The 22,196-nt window shown below is 40.8% G+C and overlaps 1 protein-coding gene across 2 annotated transcripts in view; it reads left to right on the top strand.

Annotated features, from left to right (window-relative positions):
• The first annotated feature begins 2,587 nt into the window (after positions 1 to 2,587).
• The window catches only part of AIFM1 (apoptosis inducing factor mitochondria associated 1), a 28,271-nt gene continuing 8,662 nt past the window's right edge, over positions 2,588 to 22,196 (top strand). Inside the window, exons 1-7 of one of the 2 annotated variants that reach the window (XM_068533584.1) lie at positions 2,588 to 2,848; positions 10,188 to 10,333; positions 14,537 to 14,636; positions 15,625 to 15,749; positions 15,874 to 16,004; positions 17,252 to 17,342; positions 21,479 to 21,563. In XM_068533584.1, coding sequence (XP_068389685.1) covers positions 2,743 to 2,848; positions 10,188 to 10,333; positions 14,537 to 14,636; positions 15,625 to 15,749; positions 15,874 to 16,004; positions 17,252 to 17,342; positions 21,479 to 21,563 — 784 coding nt within the window. In that variant the 5' untranslated portion in view covers positions 2,588 to 2,742. The remainder of the gene's footprint in view (positions 2,849 to 10,187; positions 10,334 to 14,536; positions 14,637 to 15,624; positions 15,750 to 15,873; positions 16,005 to 17,251; positions 17,343 to 21,478; positions 21,564 to 22,196) is intronic. The other variant, XM_068533585.1, reaches the window with a different exon arrangement.

The following is a 22,196-nucleotide window of genomic DNA, read 5'->3' as shown; positions in this document are numbered from 1 at the left end:
TAAGATTATTTAGACATATGCTCCCAGCAAAAACTTGTCACTGAGTCTGAGAGTTCACATTATATTTGTAAGGTAGAAACACTGATTTCTGGAAATGTGGTATATCAAAATGGGCCCCATGCCCTAATAAAATACTCTGTGGAGTGAGATTTTGGGGAAATTTCACTTATATTTTTGGAGTTATTCAATATGTGTAAGTTGCTTTTGCCACCCAAAATGATAAAATATAATTTTTTATTAAGAGGACAAGAAAACCTCATGGTACCTATTGCAAAAATAAATGTGCTGTACAATGTCTTTTTTGTATGTTAATTGTGCATCATTAAATGACTGTCTTTCAAATACACCCAGTTGTTTTCATAGGTATCTGATCGTCGTGATTTTGATAGTGTTTTCCAAAGCTTCTTTCACCAACAGATATGATTAACTTTGTATTTAATCAATCCATGTTTATTATTGGCTTTTAGAAATAGCAATAAATTTCAATGTCTGCAAGACCTTTAAAATATGAAATACGTAGAAATAATTTTTTACCTTATTGTGGAATTGATATTTTCAATATTTATCCCCCCAAACAGCGCTAGGTTAAAAGGCAACTACTGGGACTTCCCTGGTGGCTCAGTGGTTAAGAATCCACCTGCCAATGCAAGGGACACGGATTTGAGCCCTGGTCCAGGAAGATCCCACATGCCGCGGAGCAACTAAGCCCGTGCGCCACAGCTACTGAGCCTGCGCTCTAGAGCCTGCAAGCCACAACTACTGAGCCCACGTGCCACAGCTACTGAAGCCCACACACCTAGAGCCCATGCTCTGTAACAAGAGAGGCCACCGCAATGAGAAGCCCGCACACTGCAACAAAGAGTAGCCCCTGCTAGCCACAACTAGAGAAAGCCCGCACGCAACAACGAAGACCCAATGCAGCCAAAAATAAAAATAAATAAGTTTATTAAAAAAAAAAGGCACCTACTACCTGCACTTCTGAACATTAACCTATTCTTAATGAGTAAGGGAACCCTGGATCATTTTCACCCAATAAATACTGCTTCCTGGGTTAAACTTCCTAAAACAACTTTGTAATTTCATTCTCTATCCCTATTCCACTAAAGATAATAACTTCATCACCTACAATATTAGGGCCAAACTCTTTTGCCTGTTCAAATCTGGCCCCACCATATTCACCTGTCCTTACTTACTTCCTAGTATGTACTCTCTACCATTGTCCCCTGAAAACGTGCTGGGTTTTGTTTTATACCTCCAAGCAGCATGGTGCTTCCTCTAAGATACTTTACAAATATTAGCTCATTTAATCTTCATAACAACCCTATGAGATTGGTAGAAGAGGAAAGTGAGGCACAAGTTAAGTGACTTGCCCAAGTGGCAGAGCCAGGATTCAACCTGGGGCAGACCGGATGCAAAGTCAATGGTGCTTAACCACTGAAAATATTACCTTTGGTCCCAGAGTATTCACCATCTGAAATATCATTCCTTCTCCTCCACTATTTGAATTTTACTACTCATCCTTCAAGACACAGCTAAAGTAACACTTCTTACATGAAGTCCTTCCTTAGCTATTCCATCCCATATTTTCTCTTGCTCTTGCACTACATCAGATATTATTTATTATTTAAATGACCAGTATATGTCATCTCCCCAACTAGACAGTGACCACTTCCTATACTTTTCATATCCCAGAGCTCCTTTAATAGCACAGTCCAAGTGGCAAGTGCTCAATAAATACCTGTTAAATGAACATGTAACTCAAAACTTTGAAATAGGCATATGTTATGTTTTGCATACAGCCAATAATTTATTTCCAATTTAGCTTACATTTGGTAGAGTCAAAACACCTATTTACACTCAGCCCCTCACCCTACTCCTCCCACAACTCTTAAAATCCTGCTTAGGAATACTCTCACAGAAAGTCTGTGAAGCACGAACTCTTTTTGCCAGCATCTTGCTCTCAAGCACGGAAGCCATAATAGCAGGAGACTGTCCGCAGCACCTCGTACAGCATCTAGGACACAGAACTGCACAATATAAAAGCAATTTGGGAAAGAGAGCGCGGAATGATTACTTGTCCTGCAAACAGGGGCTGGGTGGGAAAGCGCCAGCAATTTGTAAAAGACGGAAGTCCACTCCGAATCTGGGAAGCCAGGTCCCCCGGCTGGACCTACGGAAAGACTGGAAGTGGACTACAGCCAGAGAACCCGGAAAGCTTAGTACCTAGTAATTAGTGGCCTAAAGCAGAAGAACAAACTGCGGTGCTGGGGCCACGCTTTGTGAGGTGCCGTTACAGGTTCCCGCCATCGACACAGCGGCCGCACCGGCCACAACCGCCAAGCAAGGCGGCCCCGCCGGTCCCTCCTTGGACAGCTTTTGAGCTCGCTTAGCGGAACACGTTGCCATCAAACCCGCAGAAGCTTGCAAGCAACTCAGCCTGGGGTCTTTCCAAGCGTTCGGACAGCTAGGCGCATGCGCCCAACTTCTCCCCGTGCGGACCAATCGCAATGCGGCGCTGAGCGTTACGCCTGCGCAGTAGGTCTCCAGTCGCGCTTCCCCTTCCCCTGCTCTAGAAGGCCGGCTTAGCTGTCCAATGCCCACCCGGGGCTGGGAGGAGGAGCCTACGTAGAGTGCGTGTGAAGGGAGCCGGAGGAACGGGGCAAGGCCCACGGTGTTTGACCTGTCGGTACGTGCTTAAGAAGAAAGGAAAGGAGGAGGAGGTTCAGAGTAGCGGTTGCCGAAATGTACCGGTGTGGAGGCCTGGTGGCGGGTGCTTTGAAGCAGAAGCTGGCGCCCTTGGTGCGGACGGTGTGCGTCCGAGGCCCGAGGCAGAGGAACCGGCTCCCAGGTGACTGACCCATCCCGGGCAAACCCCACCTTGAAGACCAAGGGCCTGGGTTCTACAGGCTCCCTATGCCCCTCAGGCCTTCCCCCCCACCCCACCCCCACCCCTGGGGAAAAACTATAAACACACTTACAGTCGCGTGAATTCCGAATTGGCGGGATCCAAACCGTGAGTTTCGCAAGCCGTGCCGGCCTGACCTTCAAGGGATTTGAGCCCAGTAGTCAGTCGGCTTGAGGCCTTTTCCTGGGAGGGTTTGCTGTTCAGGTATAACAGAACAGCTGGCTGTCTCGTATTGTCCAATGCCACCTCCCGGCCACCCCCAGTTCGCCTTTTTAGAGCAATGAGGTGAAGTAGACTTTGTCATTTATCGATTGAGAGACTTTAAGCAGGACGCTTAAGCCCTACGCCTCAGTTCCTTCTGTAAATGAGCATATTACCTGCCTACCTTCCAAACCCCAGATCAGATTCATAGATTTGAGTGCCCTGTGAAACAGAAACAGTGCAATCAGTGCAAGTAAGGAGTCAGTACGCCGTGCGCCAGCCACGGGGAAGAGTTGGCCCAGAATTAGTCTGAGATGCCTGCTCAGTGTAATTCTTGGTAGTCTCAACGCTTCGAAGAAACAGTTTGCAGAACGCATTGTATTTGCCCTCCCTGAAGTTGTTTCAGCAAATTTTAGAGCTAGAAGGGATTTCATAGTAAAGTTCAACCCACTCTTTTTATAGATAATAAACCGAGGCACAGAGAGGTGAAATTGCTTGCTCAAGGTCACATACCTAAGTAACAGGCAGAGCAAAGGTTAGTTTGCCAGTCTCTAGGTTCCTAATCCTCTTGCCTCAACTCCACACTGCTTCCTAAAGTTTGACCTCAAAAGGTTAAGGATGAATCCAGTTCCCCTTTAGCCCATTGGGCATCAGATTCCTTGAATTTATCTAAGCATGTCTTGAGCCTGCTGATTTCCAACCTGCACAATTTCAGGGGGGTAAAGAATTATCCACCTGTAGGAGGTGCTGTTTTGTTGTTCTTGTTTTTTTTATCAATCATCTTTGGCCACCCGAGGATATTCACATTTGCTATGTCAGTGTGGAACTGCCTTGAGGCCTTTTCAATTTGGAACTGCCTTCTGGGTGCTTTAAAAAAAAAAGTGGAAAATATTTCCCTTAGATTGTGAGAGTCTACGGAAATGTGCATTTGAATAGTTTTTCCAGTTGCTGTGCCTCAAGAAAATGTTTCCTGATGGGTATACCTGACGTATGTTCTAAGACATGTTGCTTTGGGAACTTAGAAACCAGATTAGATTTTAAAAACTAACCTCCTGTCTATGATGTCATCTGTATGGGTTTTGTGCATTGAAATGAGGATGCTCTATGTAAGTTGGAAAGAAATTTAGGTAAGCTGAAGATTTTCATTCACACTGGGCTTTCAAACTTTGTGTACTTATTTTGCTTAAAACTCACAACTTTTGCCAGCATTCTGAAGTCTGACCAAAAGTTCTCATCAATTAAGTATGGATTTGCAAAGGTAAATTGATTTATGAGACATCTGAGGTGGTTGGTGATATTAGAACTACTGAAAAATACTCACTGAAAATGTTCTTTTCCATTGCATGACTTTATTTTAAGGCAGTCTGCTGTAGAATATATTCTGACTTCTCGACATATCCATCATTTCTTTGTATACACTTACTCTTTGTCCTTTGGCTAAGCACCAGAGTATAACATCATTACCTTTAGCAGTGGGTGGGGGTGGTTACAATTTCAAAAAGCAATGCTTCTGTCATTTAAGGAATCAACCTTGTTTTCTAGCTTGATTACTGATTGCTTTTAATCTGGTTTCTTTTGTGCATAGCAGCATTTACCATATGTTTTTGCATAGATCAGAAAGAGGCATTGTTTGTTGATAGGCCATTTCCCCTCCGTTTTTCCCTTCCTCCCCACTAGTTCTTTGCCAGGATTACAGCAAACTTGAAACCTCCCTTGAAACATCTCATCCACATCTGTCACCATTGTCAGGTTCATTTCCATTATATGTTGCCTTTTACCTTAAAACCATAATTGCTATTATTTGTTTATTTACTTTATTTGGATGCTCTGCCTCTTTCCAGAAATGATTAAAGGTAATTAATAGTCACCACTTTATATCTGCATTCAGCACTGAGCAGATTGGTTAGGTAGTAGATATTTTCTGTTCTGTAGTATTTTATTTGGTTATCAAACATTGTGCCACCGATGTGATCAGACTGATCACCGACCCCTGAGGTGAGGGTCAAATGTTTGAACATTTTTCTCTGTTCAGAGTCCTTCTCACCTCTTTAAAAAGGAAACTGGACATCTTGTGGGCAAGGATCCAGGCTTCCTGGACACTGCCAAATGACACTTTCTTTGAAGCCTAGAAGATGAGCCTTTACCCACTCTTTCTGCTGAGGCAAAACTTTCCAGAAGAAAATTTTAGCAAGTCAGCATTTTCTGCAACCAATTAATATGTTGTATTTTCTAGACATTTTCTAATATTTTAAGGGAGTTGTTGCATATTGTAAGTTTTATGTTTCCAAAACTTGCCTGGTCATATAAATTGAGTGGAGGGCCAACCCTAAAAGTACTGAATGAGAATCTCTAGGAGAGAGCCTTGGGAATTTATATTTAACAAGCCCCTTGATGTAATTCATATGATCAGGCAAGTTTGGAAACTACTGTTCTGATGAATGATGACTCTTTCCCTTCCGTTCCTCTGACCTAAGGATTAAAAACCAAACTGAGCAGCCTTGAGTCTCTTGTGATTTGTGTCAGGTTCATTTTCTGGTATTCAGAATAGTAGCAGCCGTTCTCCCCTCCTAAACTATACGCTGTCTGAGACAGGAGTTATGTCATATTTATCTTTGTGTCCTCAGCATTTTGTACAGTCTCTGGCACGTGGTGAATTCTCAGTGACTGAACCCTAGTACTGTGAAGGACTTAACTTTGCAGAATAGAGTTAGATTTTTTTTTCTGTCATCTAAATCATTTTTCTTCTGGTGCCTTCAGAGTGTTTCACACAAGAGGCATCTAACTACAATGGACAGATCATCTAGGCTTGTCCTATCCTGTGTTTTATCCATGTCAGAAAAATAAGTTTGACATTCAGAAAACAAGATTCAAGAGCATATAGACCTCTTAACCACTTGAGATTCCTAGGTGCCTCAATTGTGTGGATGTATTTCTGGAAAAGGCCTTCTGGGAGTATGGAAAAACAGGAGATTATGAAATCTACAGAAATGAATTTGCTAATTTAGGTACTATTCTAATGCTAGCCTGTGGTATTTGAAGTTACTAATTTATTATTAAGCAGCCTGTACAATGGGATATGGCCAAAACTTCTTTGCAAAGAATTCTTCAAAATGTTCAGTCCTTATCAGTAGAACTGGGAAGAATTTCTACTTCCTTATTTTATTCATTAATTCAAGAAATATTTGTTGAGCAAACACCTACAGGAATTGAATCTTTGCACGATATAATGAATATAGGCAATAATGTTGTATTATCAGACTTGCTAAGAGACTAGATCTTAATTATTCCAATCACTAAAAAGAAATGATAATTATATGACACAGTAGAGGTTCTAATTATCGCTAAAATGGCAATCATATTATTATGTATAAATGATCAAATTTTAAAAAAAAAGAATTGAATCCTAAGTGTGAGGAAGGAAGCTCTACCTCTGTACATGTGGTCTGACTGCAGAAGATCTAAAACAAGTAGATTGGGGCAATAAGAAGTCAAGGAGTAAGGTGGCTTTCCCACATTAATAAGACAAGTGAAAAGGCATGTTTCAGTCATAATGTAAAATCTCCTAAAACTTTGAGGCTATGGGGGGAAAGGAGTGGGAATAATTTTATAGGTAAAAGAAAATTGGAGGGAAAATATGAACATCCATACAATATTATCACCTTTTACAAAATTAAAGTCACTAGGTATGTAAAAAGTTGGTTTGTTAATGACAGTATTGTATTATATTTCTTTTCAAGCAATAGTTTAAATGTAAACCCATTTACTTTGTAAAAAATCAATTTACTTTTTTTTTTTTAAAGGAACTCCTTTATTTATTTATTTATTTTTGGCTGTGTCGGGTCTTCGTTTCTGTGCGAGGGCTTTCTCCAGTTGCGGCAAGCAGGGGCCACTCTTCATCGCGGTGCGCGGGCCTCTCACTATCGCGGCCTCTCTTGTTGCGGAGCACAGGCTCCAGATGCGCAGGCTCAGTAGTTGTGGCTCACGGGCCTAGTCGCTCCGCGGCATGTGGGATCTTCCCAGACCGGGGCCCGAACCCGTGTCTCCTGCATTGGCAGGCAGATCTCAACCACTGCACCACCAGGGAAGCCCTCAATTTACTTTTTTTAAAACATCTTTATTGGAGTATAATTGCTTTACAATGGTGTGTTAGTTTCTGCCGTATAACAAAGTGAATCAGCTATATGTATACATATATCCCCGTATCCCCTCCCTTTTGCGTCTCCCTCCCACCCTCCCTATCCCAACCCGCTAGGTGGTCACAAAGCACGGAGCTGATCTCCCTGTGCTGTGCGGCTGCTTCCCACTAGCTATCTAGTTTACATTTGGTAGTGTATATATGTCCATGCCACTCTCTCACTTCGTCCCAGCTTACCCTTCCCCTTCCCCGTGTCCTCAAATCCATTCTCTACGTCTGCGTCTTTATTCCTGTCCTGCCCCTAGGTTCTTTAGAACCTTTTTTTTTTTTTAGAGAAATGCAAGTCAAAACTACAATGAGGTATGACGGTCAGAATGGCCATCATCAAAAAATCTACAATCAATGCTGGAGAGGGTGTGGAGAAAAGGGAACCCTCTTGCACTGTTGGTGGGAATGTGAATTGATACAGCCACTATGGAGAACAGTATGGAGGTTCCTTAAAAAACTAAAAATAGAACTACCATATGACCCAGCAATCTCACTGCTGGGCATATACCCTGAGAAAACCAATTTACTTTTAAATGTCTTTTTTTGTGTGCAAATTGAGGCAAGAACTGCTGAACTAACCCAAATCTACACATTTAGTTTTATGTTTGTGAAAAGCAAGCAAAATCAGAATATTATATTAAATTATTATATTAAAGCAAAGTTATTATTATTTCTGTACTTAGGATCTTCTAGAGGGATAAACGGAATTTTAAAAGCATTTATTTTCAGTAAAAAAAAAACTTGGAGTGGAGGTAAGGGACAAAACTAAATTATTTGTACTAAGCCATGTGGAACTTTTTCTACCCAGTTTCATTTTCTAAGCTCTGAGAGTTGTCAGTTTCTATTTCCGATGCTTCATTGTTTTTATGGACTTCTGAAAATCAAAAGCTTGCCCAGATCGAGATAAGCTTCTCCACTCTTGCACATGTTTTTATTTTCGTGATTTGTTGTTATTTCCAAATATAAGCCGTTTTATTTCATGTGGTGATGAAGGATTCTAAAACAGGAAAGAAATAAAAACAGTAGAGAAAAATACATTTCCAGTTCTAAGAATATAGGTCCATAGTCTCTTATCTATAATCTAGAAATCAAAATAGGACTAAAAATCAAGTTTTTGTAAGTCATTTGTCAGTAAAACCTGACCTGAACTGGAGAGAAGCTACTTAGAGTCTTGTTTATTCCACTCAGTGTGCTTGGTCATAGAAACATTAATGTGTGTGACTGGGTTGCTGCCCCTTACTGTGTTGGGTGTTACTATATGGTGTATGCATTATATACTTAAAACCTAACAATTCCAAGTTCTGGAATGCACATGTTCCCAAGGATTTCAGGTAAGAGACTGCAGCCCCGTTTTGGACGTGTTTTTACCCCTCTGAGCCCTGTTATTGTGAAAGCAAGGGGGAAAGCTCCCTATTTCACATCTCTGCAAGTACATATGGAATAGCTACCGGCGCCGTTCTGTTTGTCTTTTAAAGCTTGGTCAGAGCAGAACATATCTACTTGCCTCTAGACCAGTGATTCTCAAAAGTGTAGACTGGCGGCATCAGCATCACCTGGGAACTTGTTAGACATGCACATTCTTGAGCCCTATCCCAGATCCTCCAACTCAGAAACTCTGGGGGTAGGTCTGGCCATCCATGTTTTAGCAAACCCTCCAGGGGATTCTGATGCGCACTCAGGTTTTAGAACCACTGTTCTAGATCAGGATTGGCAAACTACAGCCCACAGGCCAAAGCCACATGCTTTTGTATGCCCCTTGAGCTAAAATTGGTTTTTACATTTTTCAGATGGCTGAAAAAAATTGTTAATAGACTATTTTTTGAAAATTATTTAAAATTCACATTTCAGTGTCCATTAACAAAGTTTTATTGGGACACAGTCACGCCCATTCATTTATATGTTATGGCTTTTGTGCAACATCAGCAGAATTGAGTAGTTGCAGCAGACACCATGTGGCCCGCAAACCTGAAAATATTTTCTATCTGGTTCTTTACAGAAAAACTTTTGCAAACCCCTGTTCTAGGTCAATAGTCAACACGAGGAATATCACAAGCAGAGAAGGTGTTGAGACCTTCTTCCTTCATCTGAAAATGCCAGCATCCTCCTGGAGAAAGAAGTCTATGAAACTCTTACATTTCCATGTGTGAGCGTTGTTATGATCCTCAGATTCTTACATAGCTGTACCGAGTTTTTGCATCAACATAATCTTTGTATTATTTTGGAGGACTGAGAGCCAAGTATTGATAGTTGGTAGATATTTTAAATTTTGTCATTGTAAAAAATATTTCATAGTCCAAAATTCTTCAGTTCTTTGGGGGAGATAAATTCACCTAATTTTTTTTTTCTGGTTTTCTTCTAAGCTTTACCATTTCTGTCTTCCAGGACACATTGCCTTTCACACAAGACTAAACTGTATTCTGGTTAGATTGTGTTGCAGGAGTTTATTATTTTGTTCAAGGTTTGAACCAGCCATTTAGACTACTCCTTAAGTAGTTGTTAGCGTGTCCCAGGTAGCCTGTAGTTAACTTGTTATATCTATCTATTCAGTCATCTCTCCATGTTTACTTCATTTACGGTGAAGATGTGAAGAGAGAGGTATTTGATGAACTGCCCGTGTGTTTTTCATTACCTTTTCTGGAAGCTATAAATTCCTCCCTGGACAGCATTAAATTGTACTGTTAAAACTCCAACAACTTAAGAGTGTGCATTCTGATATCTGTTGTATTTGTGTGTACAGCTTTGAAGATTTTTTTCCCTTGGTCATTTGACAGTGAATATCACACAGCCCAATGGGCAGTTAAGTCTTTACTTGTACAGTGCATTGATGTTTAGTCATAAACATGTATTAACTATTTTATTTTTGTATGTGTGTGTGTCTTAATAAATTGTGTTCCTTAGGCAACAACTTGTTCCAGCGATGGCATGTTCCTCTAGAACTCCAGATGACAAGACAAATGACTAGCTCTGGTGCATCAGGGGGCAAAATCGATAATTCTGTATTAGTCCTTATTGTGGGCTTATCAACAATAGGAGCTGGTGCATATGTAAGTAGAAAAGCAGCTTGTGTAAAGAAGCTGCCAAACAGCTCCCACTAATAGACTCAATACTTATCTGCTTTAAGACTTTTACAACTAATTCTCCTTTCTCCTTTTGGAAAAATTTCCAAAAAGCCTTCTTTAAAGTGCCTGTTGTCTAATTTCCTATGAGAGCCAATTTGGGAATGACTGAAATTTAATCTCACGTTGATTATCTTTGCTTTTTTCACTTGTCTTTTTACACTTTACTTGAAAGCCTCTGCGTTTTCTTAGATTTGACTAATCCACAAAATTGTACCTTTTCTCTTGGATGTGACACACTAACCTGTGAATATGGTCAAAATTTATTGCAGCTCCTTAGCACAATATTTGATTTTGACCCATTTGTCAAATATTTTATTTTTCCTTAGTTTGGGATAATAAACATTTAAAAACAACAACCTTCAATCTGGCATTCCTGAAAGGAAAACTATCCCTGAATCTCACCCAAATACTATATTATAGAGGTAGGCCTAGTATCTCCAGTTTTAGGATGGAGTTTGTGTGAGGTGGGAAGTATGGTTTTAACTGCTATGTGGTAGTACCACAATAATATCTCCTTAAATGAACTCTGATCAGCTTAGCTGGTCACAGAGGAGTTATTCTGTGGGCATTTTTCTTTAACTTGGCAGGGTTTACTGTGACTAAGCAGATCAGTCTAAAGTTGGATCATGTAAGGCTGAGTGAACCAACTTAGATAACACCTAGTAACACCCTTGATTGAAGGAAGCTGTTTGTTTTACTTATTGAGAGCAAATGGTTGGATGATGACATTACAGTTTTAGTTCTTTCTACCCTGGTAAGACGGTGAACTTATCTTTGTTACTTGATCTAGGTTAAAAAAAAGGGGGGACATGAAAGTTATTTGCAGCTACTTAGATTATCATTCCCTGACCTAACTCCCAAGTGCACAAGAAAAGTAGACAGCTCTTGCCAGTTGTGGGTCAGATCAGAGTAAGAAATAGGTGAGCTCTGTCTGATAACAGACTTTGAGGAAATATACATTCTCCTCCATTCCTGGAGCAGCATTTTTTTCTTTTTTAGCACAGGGTAACCAAAAATGCTTCCCTGCCTTTGTGTTGAATGTTTCTTCATTAATACTTAGTGCTTTTTCTATTTCCTTTTGTTTCTTTCTTGGCCTTATCTTTACCTACAGTTGTGCAGTGTCATCACCTAGGATCCCCTTCTATCTAGATCACTAGCGTCTACAGGTGCTTCTGGGAAAGATGGCAGCAGCCTAGTATACTTCTTAATTGTAGGAGCAACAGTCACTGGGGCAGGAGTTTATTATGTAAGATACTTACAGTAAAATATATTTTGGGGTAGGGTGGGTGAGACCATGGCACTAATGAAAACTTGATCCATTAGAATACGATGAAATATTCACAGCATGTGCTTTCTAGGTATTTATTAAAAGGACATTGTCAGTCACTAGGGAGTCCTCCAGTCTCATTCTTCAGACTGTGGAAGTCTTACCAGATATATCTAAAGCCATACATTTAATGATTATTATAAATCCTCATCATCAACCCTTTCTTTGAAACTTTTGCCAATTTCATAATTCTTTTTTTTTATGATGCTAAATTATATTGTGCTTTAGTGCTGCATACCTAACAAGACAGTCTCAAAGAGTAAACATTGAATGCAAGTAAAGGTAACTTGAACACCATCCATTCTGAATCATTTTAGGTAAAATGTAATTTTTGTGTTTTGTGGGAAACAGTAAATTAACCCTACTTTTATTGTGAAAAGGCATTTTATTGAATGCTTCGGAGGAGGTCCAAAAAGCCATAGAAATTGCAGTGTTCTTCCCGCTCACCCCCAGCCTCTATTTCAAGTAAATTCATTTGGCAGTGTCCCTTTTGTAGTCTGTAATTTGGTCAAACTAGTGGCTGAAGTGGTACAAGCTAATGCATTCGTGTGGATAGCTTTCTTAAATGCCTCTCTTTCATAATTCAGATACTACCCTCTAAACCTTAACTTTTCCATTTTATAGCTCTCTCAACTTTTCCCATCAGTTCCACCCCATTCATTCAGAAATAGATTTAAATTGTTTGCACCTGATATGTTTGTAACAGTTGAAACCTATTAAACCTCTGGTTTATGTTGCTGTACCAGAGTTGGATGGCCTCCACAGAGCTGGCCAGGCGAATCTCTTAATGCCAGGCAACAAGATAGGGCCACTCACTGTTGCTTTCTCCTGCCTAGAAATGCCTGTGAAGCACAAGTTCCTCTCAAGCCATTCAGTTAAATGCCTCATTGCCCTCTGAGTTTATCCAACACTGGTAATAATAAAGCTGCTATATTATAGTGATTTCAGGTTAAATGATAAGCTTTTGTCTACCAAACTATTTTGTATAGTTTTATATTACATTTTAAATAATGAGGTGGCTTAGATTTGTCAGTGAGCAGAGTCAAGGTGGCCTTTAGAATATTTAGTGAGATTTAGTATTTGGGCCCTTTGCCGTTGTTCAACTGATAGGACCACATTGCCTGACTCAGAAAATGAACTGTTTCCTTTCATATTCCTTTAAGATGAATGTATGGCGTTATATTCATCTGTTTAGAAAAGTTGTCTGCTAACCTATTTCATAAGTTTGTAGTTTTTCTTAACCTGACATGTATTCATGTCACTAACTGAAAATCTGTGCAAACTGGGGAGACAGAAACACACGGGGGAAAAAGGTAAATTTTTATTTAGTATGTCTGTAAACTTATTTTTATATCGGAACATTTACTTAAAAGCTAAATATATAAATATATATGTATATAAATATGTGACAAACCTCTTTCTTGTCCTTTCCCCACTAAACCTCAAGATATTTCTTGGTCTGCTCTTCCCCTCGTGTGTGAAGCCATTAGGAGGTATGAGAGGCCCTAGGCTATTTTTGGATATCCCTCTTAATGTGAACATGACCCCAGTTTACTCACACTCACACTGACCAGCTTAAGCCGTCTTTTTAGGTAAATGTCCCTTTCTTAAATATTTTTTTAAGGAATGAGTAAATGCTGGACTTGTGTATGATATCTGATGCCAAGATAAAAAAACTTTCTTCCTGAAGTTAATGTTAGTTGAATTCAATTTATGAATTTGATGAATTTAGTGGTAAATTCAAGGAATAACCATTATCTTTTAACATACAGTACTTAATTTTCTAGTCCATTCATATCATATGTTAGATGTTTCCAAGCTCATAAATGTCAAGTCCAGGTCTGAGAGTCCAGGTTCCTTACTGCATGCAGCACATTGCCTAGTGGGCTGCTTTGTAAGGGGCTCATAGAAGTATTCTTAGAACATGTTTTATGATACTTCCTCTGATTGTCCTTACTTTCTCCTCCAATTAATTAACAATCTGGGATTTCAACTGACATATGGTCACTTAAATTCCTATCTTATTGACCCTGTGGGGTACAAAAGAGCAAAAGTGTTGTAATTAAAACAAGTCATTCTTGCCTACTGCTTTTTTAAAAATCTTCAATAAATTCTGATACTGTATTTAAAAAAAAAAACTAGTCAGTGCTAAGGTACCCTTCTTCAATTTGAAAGGATAGAGAAGATAGTATATTTGAAATATAGTAGGTGTTTAAGCGAGACGTTTGCCCATTAAGTATCTGAGTGTCATAAAAGGATAGGCCATTGAGGGAAAGATGGGTTACTCTATAAGACTAGGCATACTGGCGGACATGCTTCAGGGCATTATCTAAGTACTTAGCGAAACTTGGGACATCTACCAAGAAAACCTATGTCCCAGCTTCCTACTCAGGACCATATAGATTGGTTTCACAGGTAGTATCCAGCATAGTCCAAAACCCCTTTTATAAAGTTTAGCTCTTCCTAGCACCTTTTTCTTCCAGTATAAAATGTTTTTCTTTTTTCTTTAGCTGTACCTTCAGAATTAAATATGAGGAAAATTCTTCACATAGAGCCTAAGGAAATCTGAAACTGCAACATTTCCATCTGCTTACCTGTATTCTTTCCACACCAAGTGTGTACACACTCGGTATTTTTTATTTCTTAAGAAAATAATTTTTGCCTTAGTGATTCTAACATAGAAGAACTTACCTCATGTAGACAAAAGCTTCTCATTTAATTGAAAGATAATGAATGTTACTTATGGTATGAGCTAGCTAGCTGTATGATGAAATAAATTTTCTCCATGTTTGGGTCTTCAGGCCTACAAGACAATAAAAGATGACCAAAAAAGATACAATGAAAGAATTTCAGGGTTAGGGCTGACACCAGAAGAGAAACAGAAAAGGGCCACATCATCTGGTGAGTATGATTTGAGACTCAATATATAAAGGGAAAGTTATAAACAATTTGGGTGCTATGCTTTGCGGGTATATTGTTTAGACACAATGATGCTGTGAGATTGTAAGCTTCCAGAAACTGTGGTATTACCCCAGACCGGGGAGCAATTTGTTACAGTGTTTGACTGTAATTTGGGTTTGAGAATAAAATTAGTGATAATTATGATTGGTTGTTTTTCTTTATATTAGACCCTTAAGGGCAAACTTTAAATAAAAAATGCAAGCTTGGCAAGAACAATTATTGGAAAAGAGATGAAGGCCTTTTTTTTCCATGAGGACATTCTTTTGGTCTGTTTTGTTCCCCTTTTGAGTCTTTGGAGTTTCAATTTGTTAAAGATATATTTGTTTCCCTAAAGCATATAGCTCTAGCCATCACTTCCATCCCACACATCTGGCTTGATTTTTCAGAGAGGAGTGTTTTAATCCTTTAATAAGCCCCACGACTCTGGGTAGGCAATTTCCATTGCTTTCCTTCATACCACCTCCTTAGTTTTGAACATTGTTTAATAATCCACAATTGATCTGCTGGGTTTTCCCCCTTTATTGCTAACAAAAGGTGAAACTGAACTTGATATGTTCCTGTTGGTCATTAAGAAATTAGTGGGAAGGGCAGAAGCTTTCTAATATATACTTTCTAATATATTTTAGAAATAGCTAAACACTAAGCTAGGTTCTAGTTCTGAGAGACTTAGTGAGTGAATGACATTGGCCAAATTATTCACCTCTTTTTTGGGTATTTTTCACTTATGAAATGCAAGGAATGCTTCCTTCTCCTATACTATCAGAATGCAATGAAATTTGATAAGATTAATGTACCTGCAGTGTTTTGCTAGCTTTTTATGTAAAGGATTGAGTCAAGTGCAAGGTGTTTTTGTTTTTTTTTTAAATAGTGGCAAGGAGTTGTCTGAGACTTAAAAAAAAATTCACCCTGTCTGGTCTTTTGCTTACAGCTCCAGAAGGAGAGCCAGTTCCTGAAGTCAGGGTACCAAGTCACATTCCATTCCTGCTCATCGGTGGAGGCACTGCTGCTTTTGCTGCAGCCAGATCCATCCGGGCTCGGGATCCTGGGGCCAGGGTAAGGCACATACTGTCTTGCTTGGCATGGAGGGTGCGGTCTGCAAGCACTTAGCCAATGTGAACGCTTTATTTGCCTCTTAAATGACTTGGCTCTGATAAGTATCATTGTTTTGTGTCTAAAGGTACTAATCGTATCTGAAGATCCTGAGCTGCCATACATGAGACCTCCTCTTTCAAAAGAACTGTGGTTTTCAGATGATCCAAATGTCACAAAGACACTGCGATTCAAACAATGGAATGGGAAAGAGAGGAGGTCTGTTGACTTATGTAAAATGGGTCCGACCAGCAACTTCAGCTAAGCACAGAGAGTAGGTCAGGATTTTGCATGAACCGCATGTAGTGAGTAGGACAGGTGACTTGGCTGCACACTGGAGTCCGCTGTGGTACACACTTGGTATAGCTTATAGGCAACAACAGGCTATAGTGGCAAGAGTCCTGGATTCTGTTAACCAGATCTACCAACAACTGAAGATGTAATGTTGGCCTCTGAAGCACTAATGCTCCTGTTTCCAGGACCTTTGTGTTAGACGTCTCTAGTGAAGAGCAGCTCAGCCTGTGTTGTCACTTCTTCACACCTGCCTAGGCATGTCCCATAAAAGCAAAAAAAAAAAAAAGAAACTGTTCAGTGGCACTTCCTTGGATGCCCTAGGAGGCACTCAGAGTTGGGGGTATATAGTGGGAACACTGTAAGGAAGAACCTCTATTAAAATGTTTGCATGAGAGACTTGGAAATACAAGTCAAGAAGCCCTTTCCTTTTAAAAGACTCCTTGGATCTCCTGAGTCCAGTACCGTGTTCTTTGGGTATCAATTTTTTTTCTCATTAGTGGATCCCTTTGACACTGGACTAAATTTTATAAATCTACCTGCCTCCCTCACTCGTATTATCATGTCCTTTTCTCAGGCAGGATGCATACTTCCAGTTACGTTATCCATCCCTTAATTAATATTTCATGGTTACTGTCTACTGTTTGAGGCAAAATCATCTCAGGAGCTAGACCTAGTTGTCCATTGACCAGTGCCATTCTGGACAGCTCGTTTGCGTGGATGTGCATACCAGCTCCTTGGACACTCCTCGTGTTCTAACTTTGAAAGGAACCTAAATCCAGAGCAGGGTTTCTCGACCTCGGCACTATTGACCTTTAGGGTTGGATAATTCTTTGTTTTGGAGGCCTTGTCTGTGCATCGTAGGATGTTTAACAGCATCCCTGGCCTCTACCCACTAGATACCAGAAGCATCCTCCCCCAAAGCTATTATAGCGAAAAATGTATCCAGACATTGTCAAATGTCCTTGGTAGGCAAAACTGCTCCCAGTTGAGACTCACTAGTGTAAAACACCTCTGTATAAGTAAGTCGCGACCAAGATTTAGTGGCCTTGGAGACTTACTTTAGAAAATGTTCCTAAAAGTTTTCCATGGTGGAAGCAATTTTACTAAAGCTCTGGGGGAAGTTGATAGCAGTTCCAGGTGCTTATAACATTTTTTCCCTTTTCTCCATACAGCATATATTTCCAGCCACCTTCTTTCTATGTCTCTGCTCAGGAGCTGCCTCACATTGAGAATGGTGGTGTGGCCGTCCTCACTGGGAAGAAGGTGAGCTAGTAGGCTGCTTCCTTTGTCAGGCTCCACCTATCTGCCCATGTGGGCAGCGAACATGGTGACTTGTATTCCCACTACCATTTACGTCTGTCCTGCCATTGTGGTTCATCAAAGAAAGATCAAGTCATTTTAGGTTTAATATTGCCAGTCTACACTAATTAGTGTGTCTTCCTGGGGAAAGCACTAGTCTCAAGCCTAGAATAGCAGGCTAGCTAAACTTTCCCGGGGAAGTCAAATCACTGGGGACCGTGACTCTGAAGCTGTTCCTTTTTCTGATTTGCTCCTCTGCCTTTCCTTCTTCTTCCTGTTTTTCCACACTAACATTTCTTTGGGATTATTGATGGCAAGACATTGACAAATGTATATTATTCAGGATAGTAAAATGATTCAGGCATGACATCAGCATGGAAAATATTGTTAGACTTTACAAAGTTGAGTGCCTGAATACTGGGGGCAGTTACTGGAGGGCATTTAGGGTCCAAGGAGGGTTTTGTTTTGTTGTGTTATGTTTTGTTTCTGTTAACAAGAGGGAGGTCTAGAGTGTGTTTGTAAACTAATGGCAATGTTCCAGTAGAGAGGGAAGGGTTATCAGAAGGAGCAAAGCCCAGAGTAGATGGGATCCAGAGCACAAGTGGAGGCATTGACCTTTGATAGGGATAGGCCCACTTCTCCTATAAGGGGATGTTAGGCAGAGAAGGTGGATATGGGTTTGTGGATAAGCTGGTAAGAAGACCTTATGTATTAAGTATCACCTATGGGTAAATAGCACACAGGCCCTGCCCTCCAGGGGCTAACAGTATTAGGCAGAAACATGAACAGATAATCATAACACAGATTTGGAGTAAGAAAGAAATTCAGTATACTGTGGGAATTATTGGGAAGTGTGCCCAGTATAATGATGGTTTCAGGAAAGGCTTGCTGGAGAAGGCAGTCTTACAGAATGAGAAGTCTTAGGGAATGAAGAGGCATTCACCAGATTAGAGAAAAGTGAAAAACATTCAAGTAAAAAAGAATAGCATAAGCAAAGGCACAAGGGTATGAAAAAGCATGTTTGGTGCAGGGGAACACAAGCAGCTAGGTACCGATAGAGCAGAAAGTTAAGGAGTGGCAGGAGATGAAACTGAGAAGTTGTGCAGGGTCTGGTCGTCGAGAGCTCTGTCGTGTGAAAGAGCTTGAGTTTTATCCCATTGGCACTGAGGAGCTGTTGAGTTTTAAACAAGGATATAAAACAGTTGGATTGAATTTTAAGTAATCACTCGGTTGGCTGTGAGGAAGATGGTCTTCAGGGGAACAAGATTAGAGATAAACCATTTCGAAGACGATTATAATAATCCAGGTGAGAGATGATGGGAGCCAAAATTAGGGCAGTAGTGATGGTGGTGGTGGTGATGATGATGATGATGATGAAGAAGATGAAGTAAGTATAGTTTTTTTTAAGTGCTTTACGTGTATTACATAATTTTACCCTCACAATAATCTTATGAAGTAGGTACTATTATTATTTTCATTTTATAGAGAAAGAAATTGAGATGAAAAAGAGGTTAAGTAACTTGCTCAAGATCACATAGTTAATAAGTGGTGGAGACAGAATTTGAGCCCAGATCTCTCTGAATGGAGAATTCTGATTCCAGAGCCCAAGCTCTTAATTACATCATTGTATAGCTTCCTAGCAGAAAGGTGGTGAAGAGCAGGGAACAGACTGACGGCGTAAAGGCAAACTTGGTAGGGCGTGGTGGCAACTGATTGGAGGCAGAACATGAGGGAGAGGGGGAGGCAAAGATGACTTTCTGATTTCCAGCTTGTGTGGTAGATGGTGGTACACCCCCAGCTGAGAGAGACATTGCAAGAGGAAGACCTAGTTTAAGGGGGACATAAAATTTCGTTTTGGACTGTTAAGTATTAAATGGAATATCTGTGTGGATATGTCCTAAGGGCAGTTGGACGCATGACTATAATGTTCAGAGGAGGGTTCTGGGCTCAGATACAGATTTGGGAATCATCCACATGTGAGTAGGATTTGAAACCATGAGAGTAGGTGAGGCCTCCCGTGGAGAACTGAGGTAGTCAGAAAAGGAGTGAGGCAAAGATGGAACCCTGAGGAACCCAAATTTCAGGAAACAGGTTTAAGAAAAAGTGTCCAAAAAGGAGACTAGGAAAGAAGTACTAAAAGCATAGGATGAGGAGAACCCAGGGCAGGGGCCAAGGTTGGAGTTTCAAGAAGCAGGATGTGATCCACAGTATTACCGCAGCAAAGGAATCTGCTAAAAAAAGAATCATAAAATGACCCATTACATTTAGGTGTTCAGATATCATTGTGAAGTTAGAAAAGAGGATAAACTTCTCTTTCAGAAAGTTTAAATGACAAAACGGAGATGACATTGGACAAAAGCTTGAGGAGGACATAGAATCAAAGGTGGGACATTTAGGATGGGACAGAATTAAACATGTCAATGGGCTGAGGGGTAAGATGTCAGGAGAGAGATGGGGGAATGAGCAGGTGACTAATAGGGGAATGTTCTGGGAGAGAAAGAAAGGGATGGGGGTCAGGCATAGAAACAGAACAGAAAGGCCACCTCATCCCAGAAGCTGGAAGAAAGGAAGTAAAGTTTTTATTTGGGCGTTGGGAGGTGGGAATCCGTACGGGAAGCTGAGTAAGATCACATCTGATGGCTTTACTTGTTTTTGCAATAAACTAGGACACCAGGTGGTTATCTGAGAGTGAGCAGTTTGAGGGGTTGAGTACAGGGGTTGGATTGAAGAGGGATCTTACCCAGGACAAATCAAAGGCGGCTAAGGAGGCTGCTCACCCATCCAATCTCAGTTTATGTCGTTGCCCACCCCCATCCCCCCACCCCGGAAAACTCGATTGAGTGCACCTGTCATATGTTTCTAGCGCTACCTGTACTGTCCTTCTTAGAGCATTTCTCACTCGATTTTTCACTCTTGATTGTAGTACTTGTTAAATTGTCTGTCTTGGCTACTACACTCTGAAGGCAGGAAGGTATCTGTTTTTCTCAACATTGTGTCTCCAGCACTTACCACAGTGCCTGACACATACTAGGTGCTTAATAAATATGTCTTGAATGAATGGTCTCACTGCTCATAAGGAGTAGAGCAGAGCCAGGAACCCCAGTCTCTCTGACTGCAAAGCTCAAGCTTTTCACCCTAAGGAGCAGGGTGCAAGGAAATTAGGGATGTTGGCAAGAGCACAGTTTGGATGATCTACTATGGGCCCAGATTAGTTGGAATGGAACAGCCCACTGGGTAAATGGAGAAAATCAAAAGCAAGGATAGGTGACGGTGGAACCAAGAGAAAGCTGGAAGGATGGAAAATTGTGACCAAAGAGTGAGATGTTTGAAGTATAAGTTTAAGAGATAGGATTCTAGATGTGGCTCAGAGGAGAAGTATAAGCCAGCTGCCAAGGACTTCAGTGAATGAGGAGTGACCAGGAGGAGGCTGGATAACACTGATTTGTAGGGATATATGTCGGTGTCCTTCCAAGGGGATGATAGTACAAGAATAACTTGGAACCACCAGCAGCCAACACCCTCTCCTTGTGATGGGGAGGAGTGTGGGTGAGTGAGCAGTCTCTATGTATGAGCTTTCCTGGGGGCGGGGGGAGCGGGCTCAGTTTTAGTGAAAGCTAGAAGTTGGAGAAAGCATCCTGCAAAGCTGTTGAGGATGTAGGAGAGTTGTTAACAAGGAAGTAAGGGTCCCAAAGAGCCAGGCAGAAAAGTCTGTCCCTGTTCTCCATTTCCACAAATTGGGCAGGAACTTTGGGACAGTAGGGACTTAACTCTAATGTTGGCTGCTTAGGAAATTATGACTACTTGAAGAAACTGGGTACCAGAAACTGTAGTGCCAGTGATTACCTAGAAATGGTTTCTTAAGGATCACCTTAGGTCAAGAACTAACTCTTCTCATTGGGCTGATGGGTACAGGGTTCCTTTTGGGGGTGATGGAAATGTTCCAGAATTATATAGTGGTGATGGTTGCACAACCTTGTGAATATACTAAAACCCACTGAATTGTACACTTTAAAATGGTGAATTTTATGTTGTATATCTCAGTAAAAAATTTTAAAGCCAATTTATATCTTTCTGTGTGTGTATGTGTTTGACTGGACCAGGTAGTACAGCTGGATGTGAGAGGCAATGTGGCGAAACTTAATGATGGCTCTCAAATAACCTATGAAAAGTGCTTGATTGCAACAGGTGAGTATTTCTGGAGATGGCTTTATTCCCTGATACAGCTCATTCAAGTTTTAGTATAAAAGCATTACTTAATCTTAAGAAAACTGAAACCCAGACTCTGAAGTGGGTGTCTTCTCTTGGTGCAAAGCTTGGCTAACTACAAGCATCTGATCAGTTGCCCCTCTGGATTATCCGTATTGTTCCTTCTGGTAAAGGCATGATGGATGGGTATTGAAGAGGACTGCCTTTCTTTTTTCTCTCCCTGCTTAGCCTTTGCCTTCTGCCCTCTGCCCTGTGTCCTGAAAGTGATATAACCTCATGGCTTCATTGCCAGTTCCAATCAGAAATCAAGAGAGGAGAAGGATGCAGTTGCTTAAACAAACGTAGCCGTGCTTTCTGGTGAATCCTCATGAAAAAGTAGAAGAGAACGGGAGCAAAAAGTGAGGGCTTCTGGCCATCTACGGGAATGGTGGGCCCTTTGAAGAGAGACTCTCAAATCTGCTTTTCAAAGGAAATTGATTAAAGCCCACTGTGGGGCGAGTGGAGGGAAAACAAAGCCTTGTGTCCTGTTGATGCCGCTGTGACACCAGCAGCACACACCACAGCACCACCTTTGTGGGGGGATTGTTTGGGCTAGCTCCTGCTCGTTGGGCT

This window comes from Eschrichtius robustus, chromosome X (genome assembly GCF_028021215.1).
Source record: "Eschrichtius robustus isolate mEscRob2 chromosome X, mEscRob2.pri, whole genome shotgun sequence".
NCBI classification, from domain to species: Eukaryota; Metazoa; Chordata; class Mammalia; order Artiodactyla; family Eschrichtiidae; genus Eschrichtius; species Eschrichtius robustus.
The sequence above is the reverse complement of the archived record's forward strand: the minus strand, read 5'-3'. Positions and strand labels throughout refer to the sequence as shown.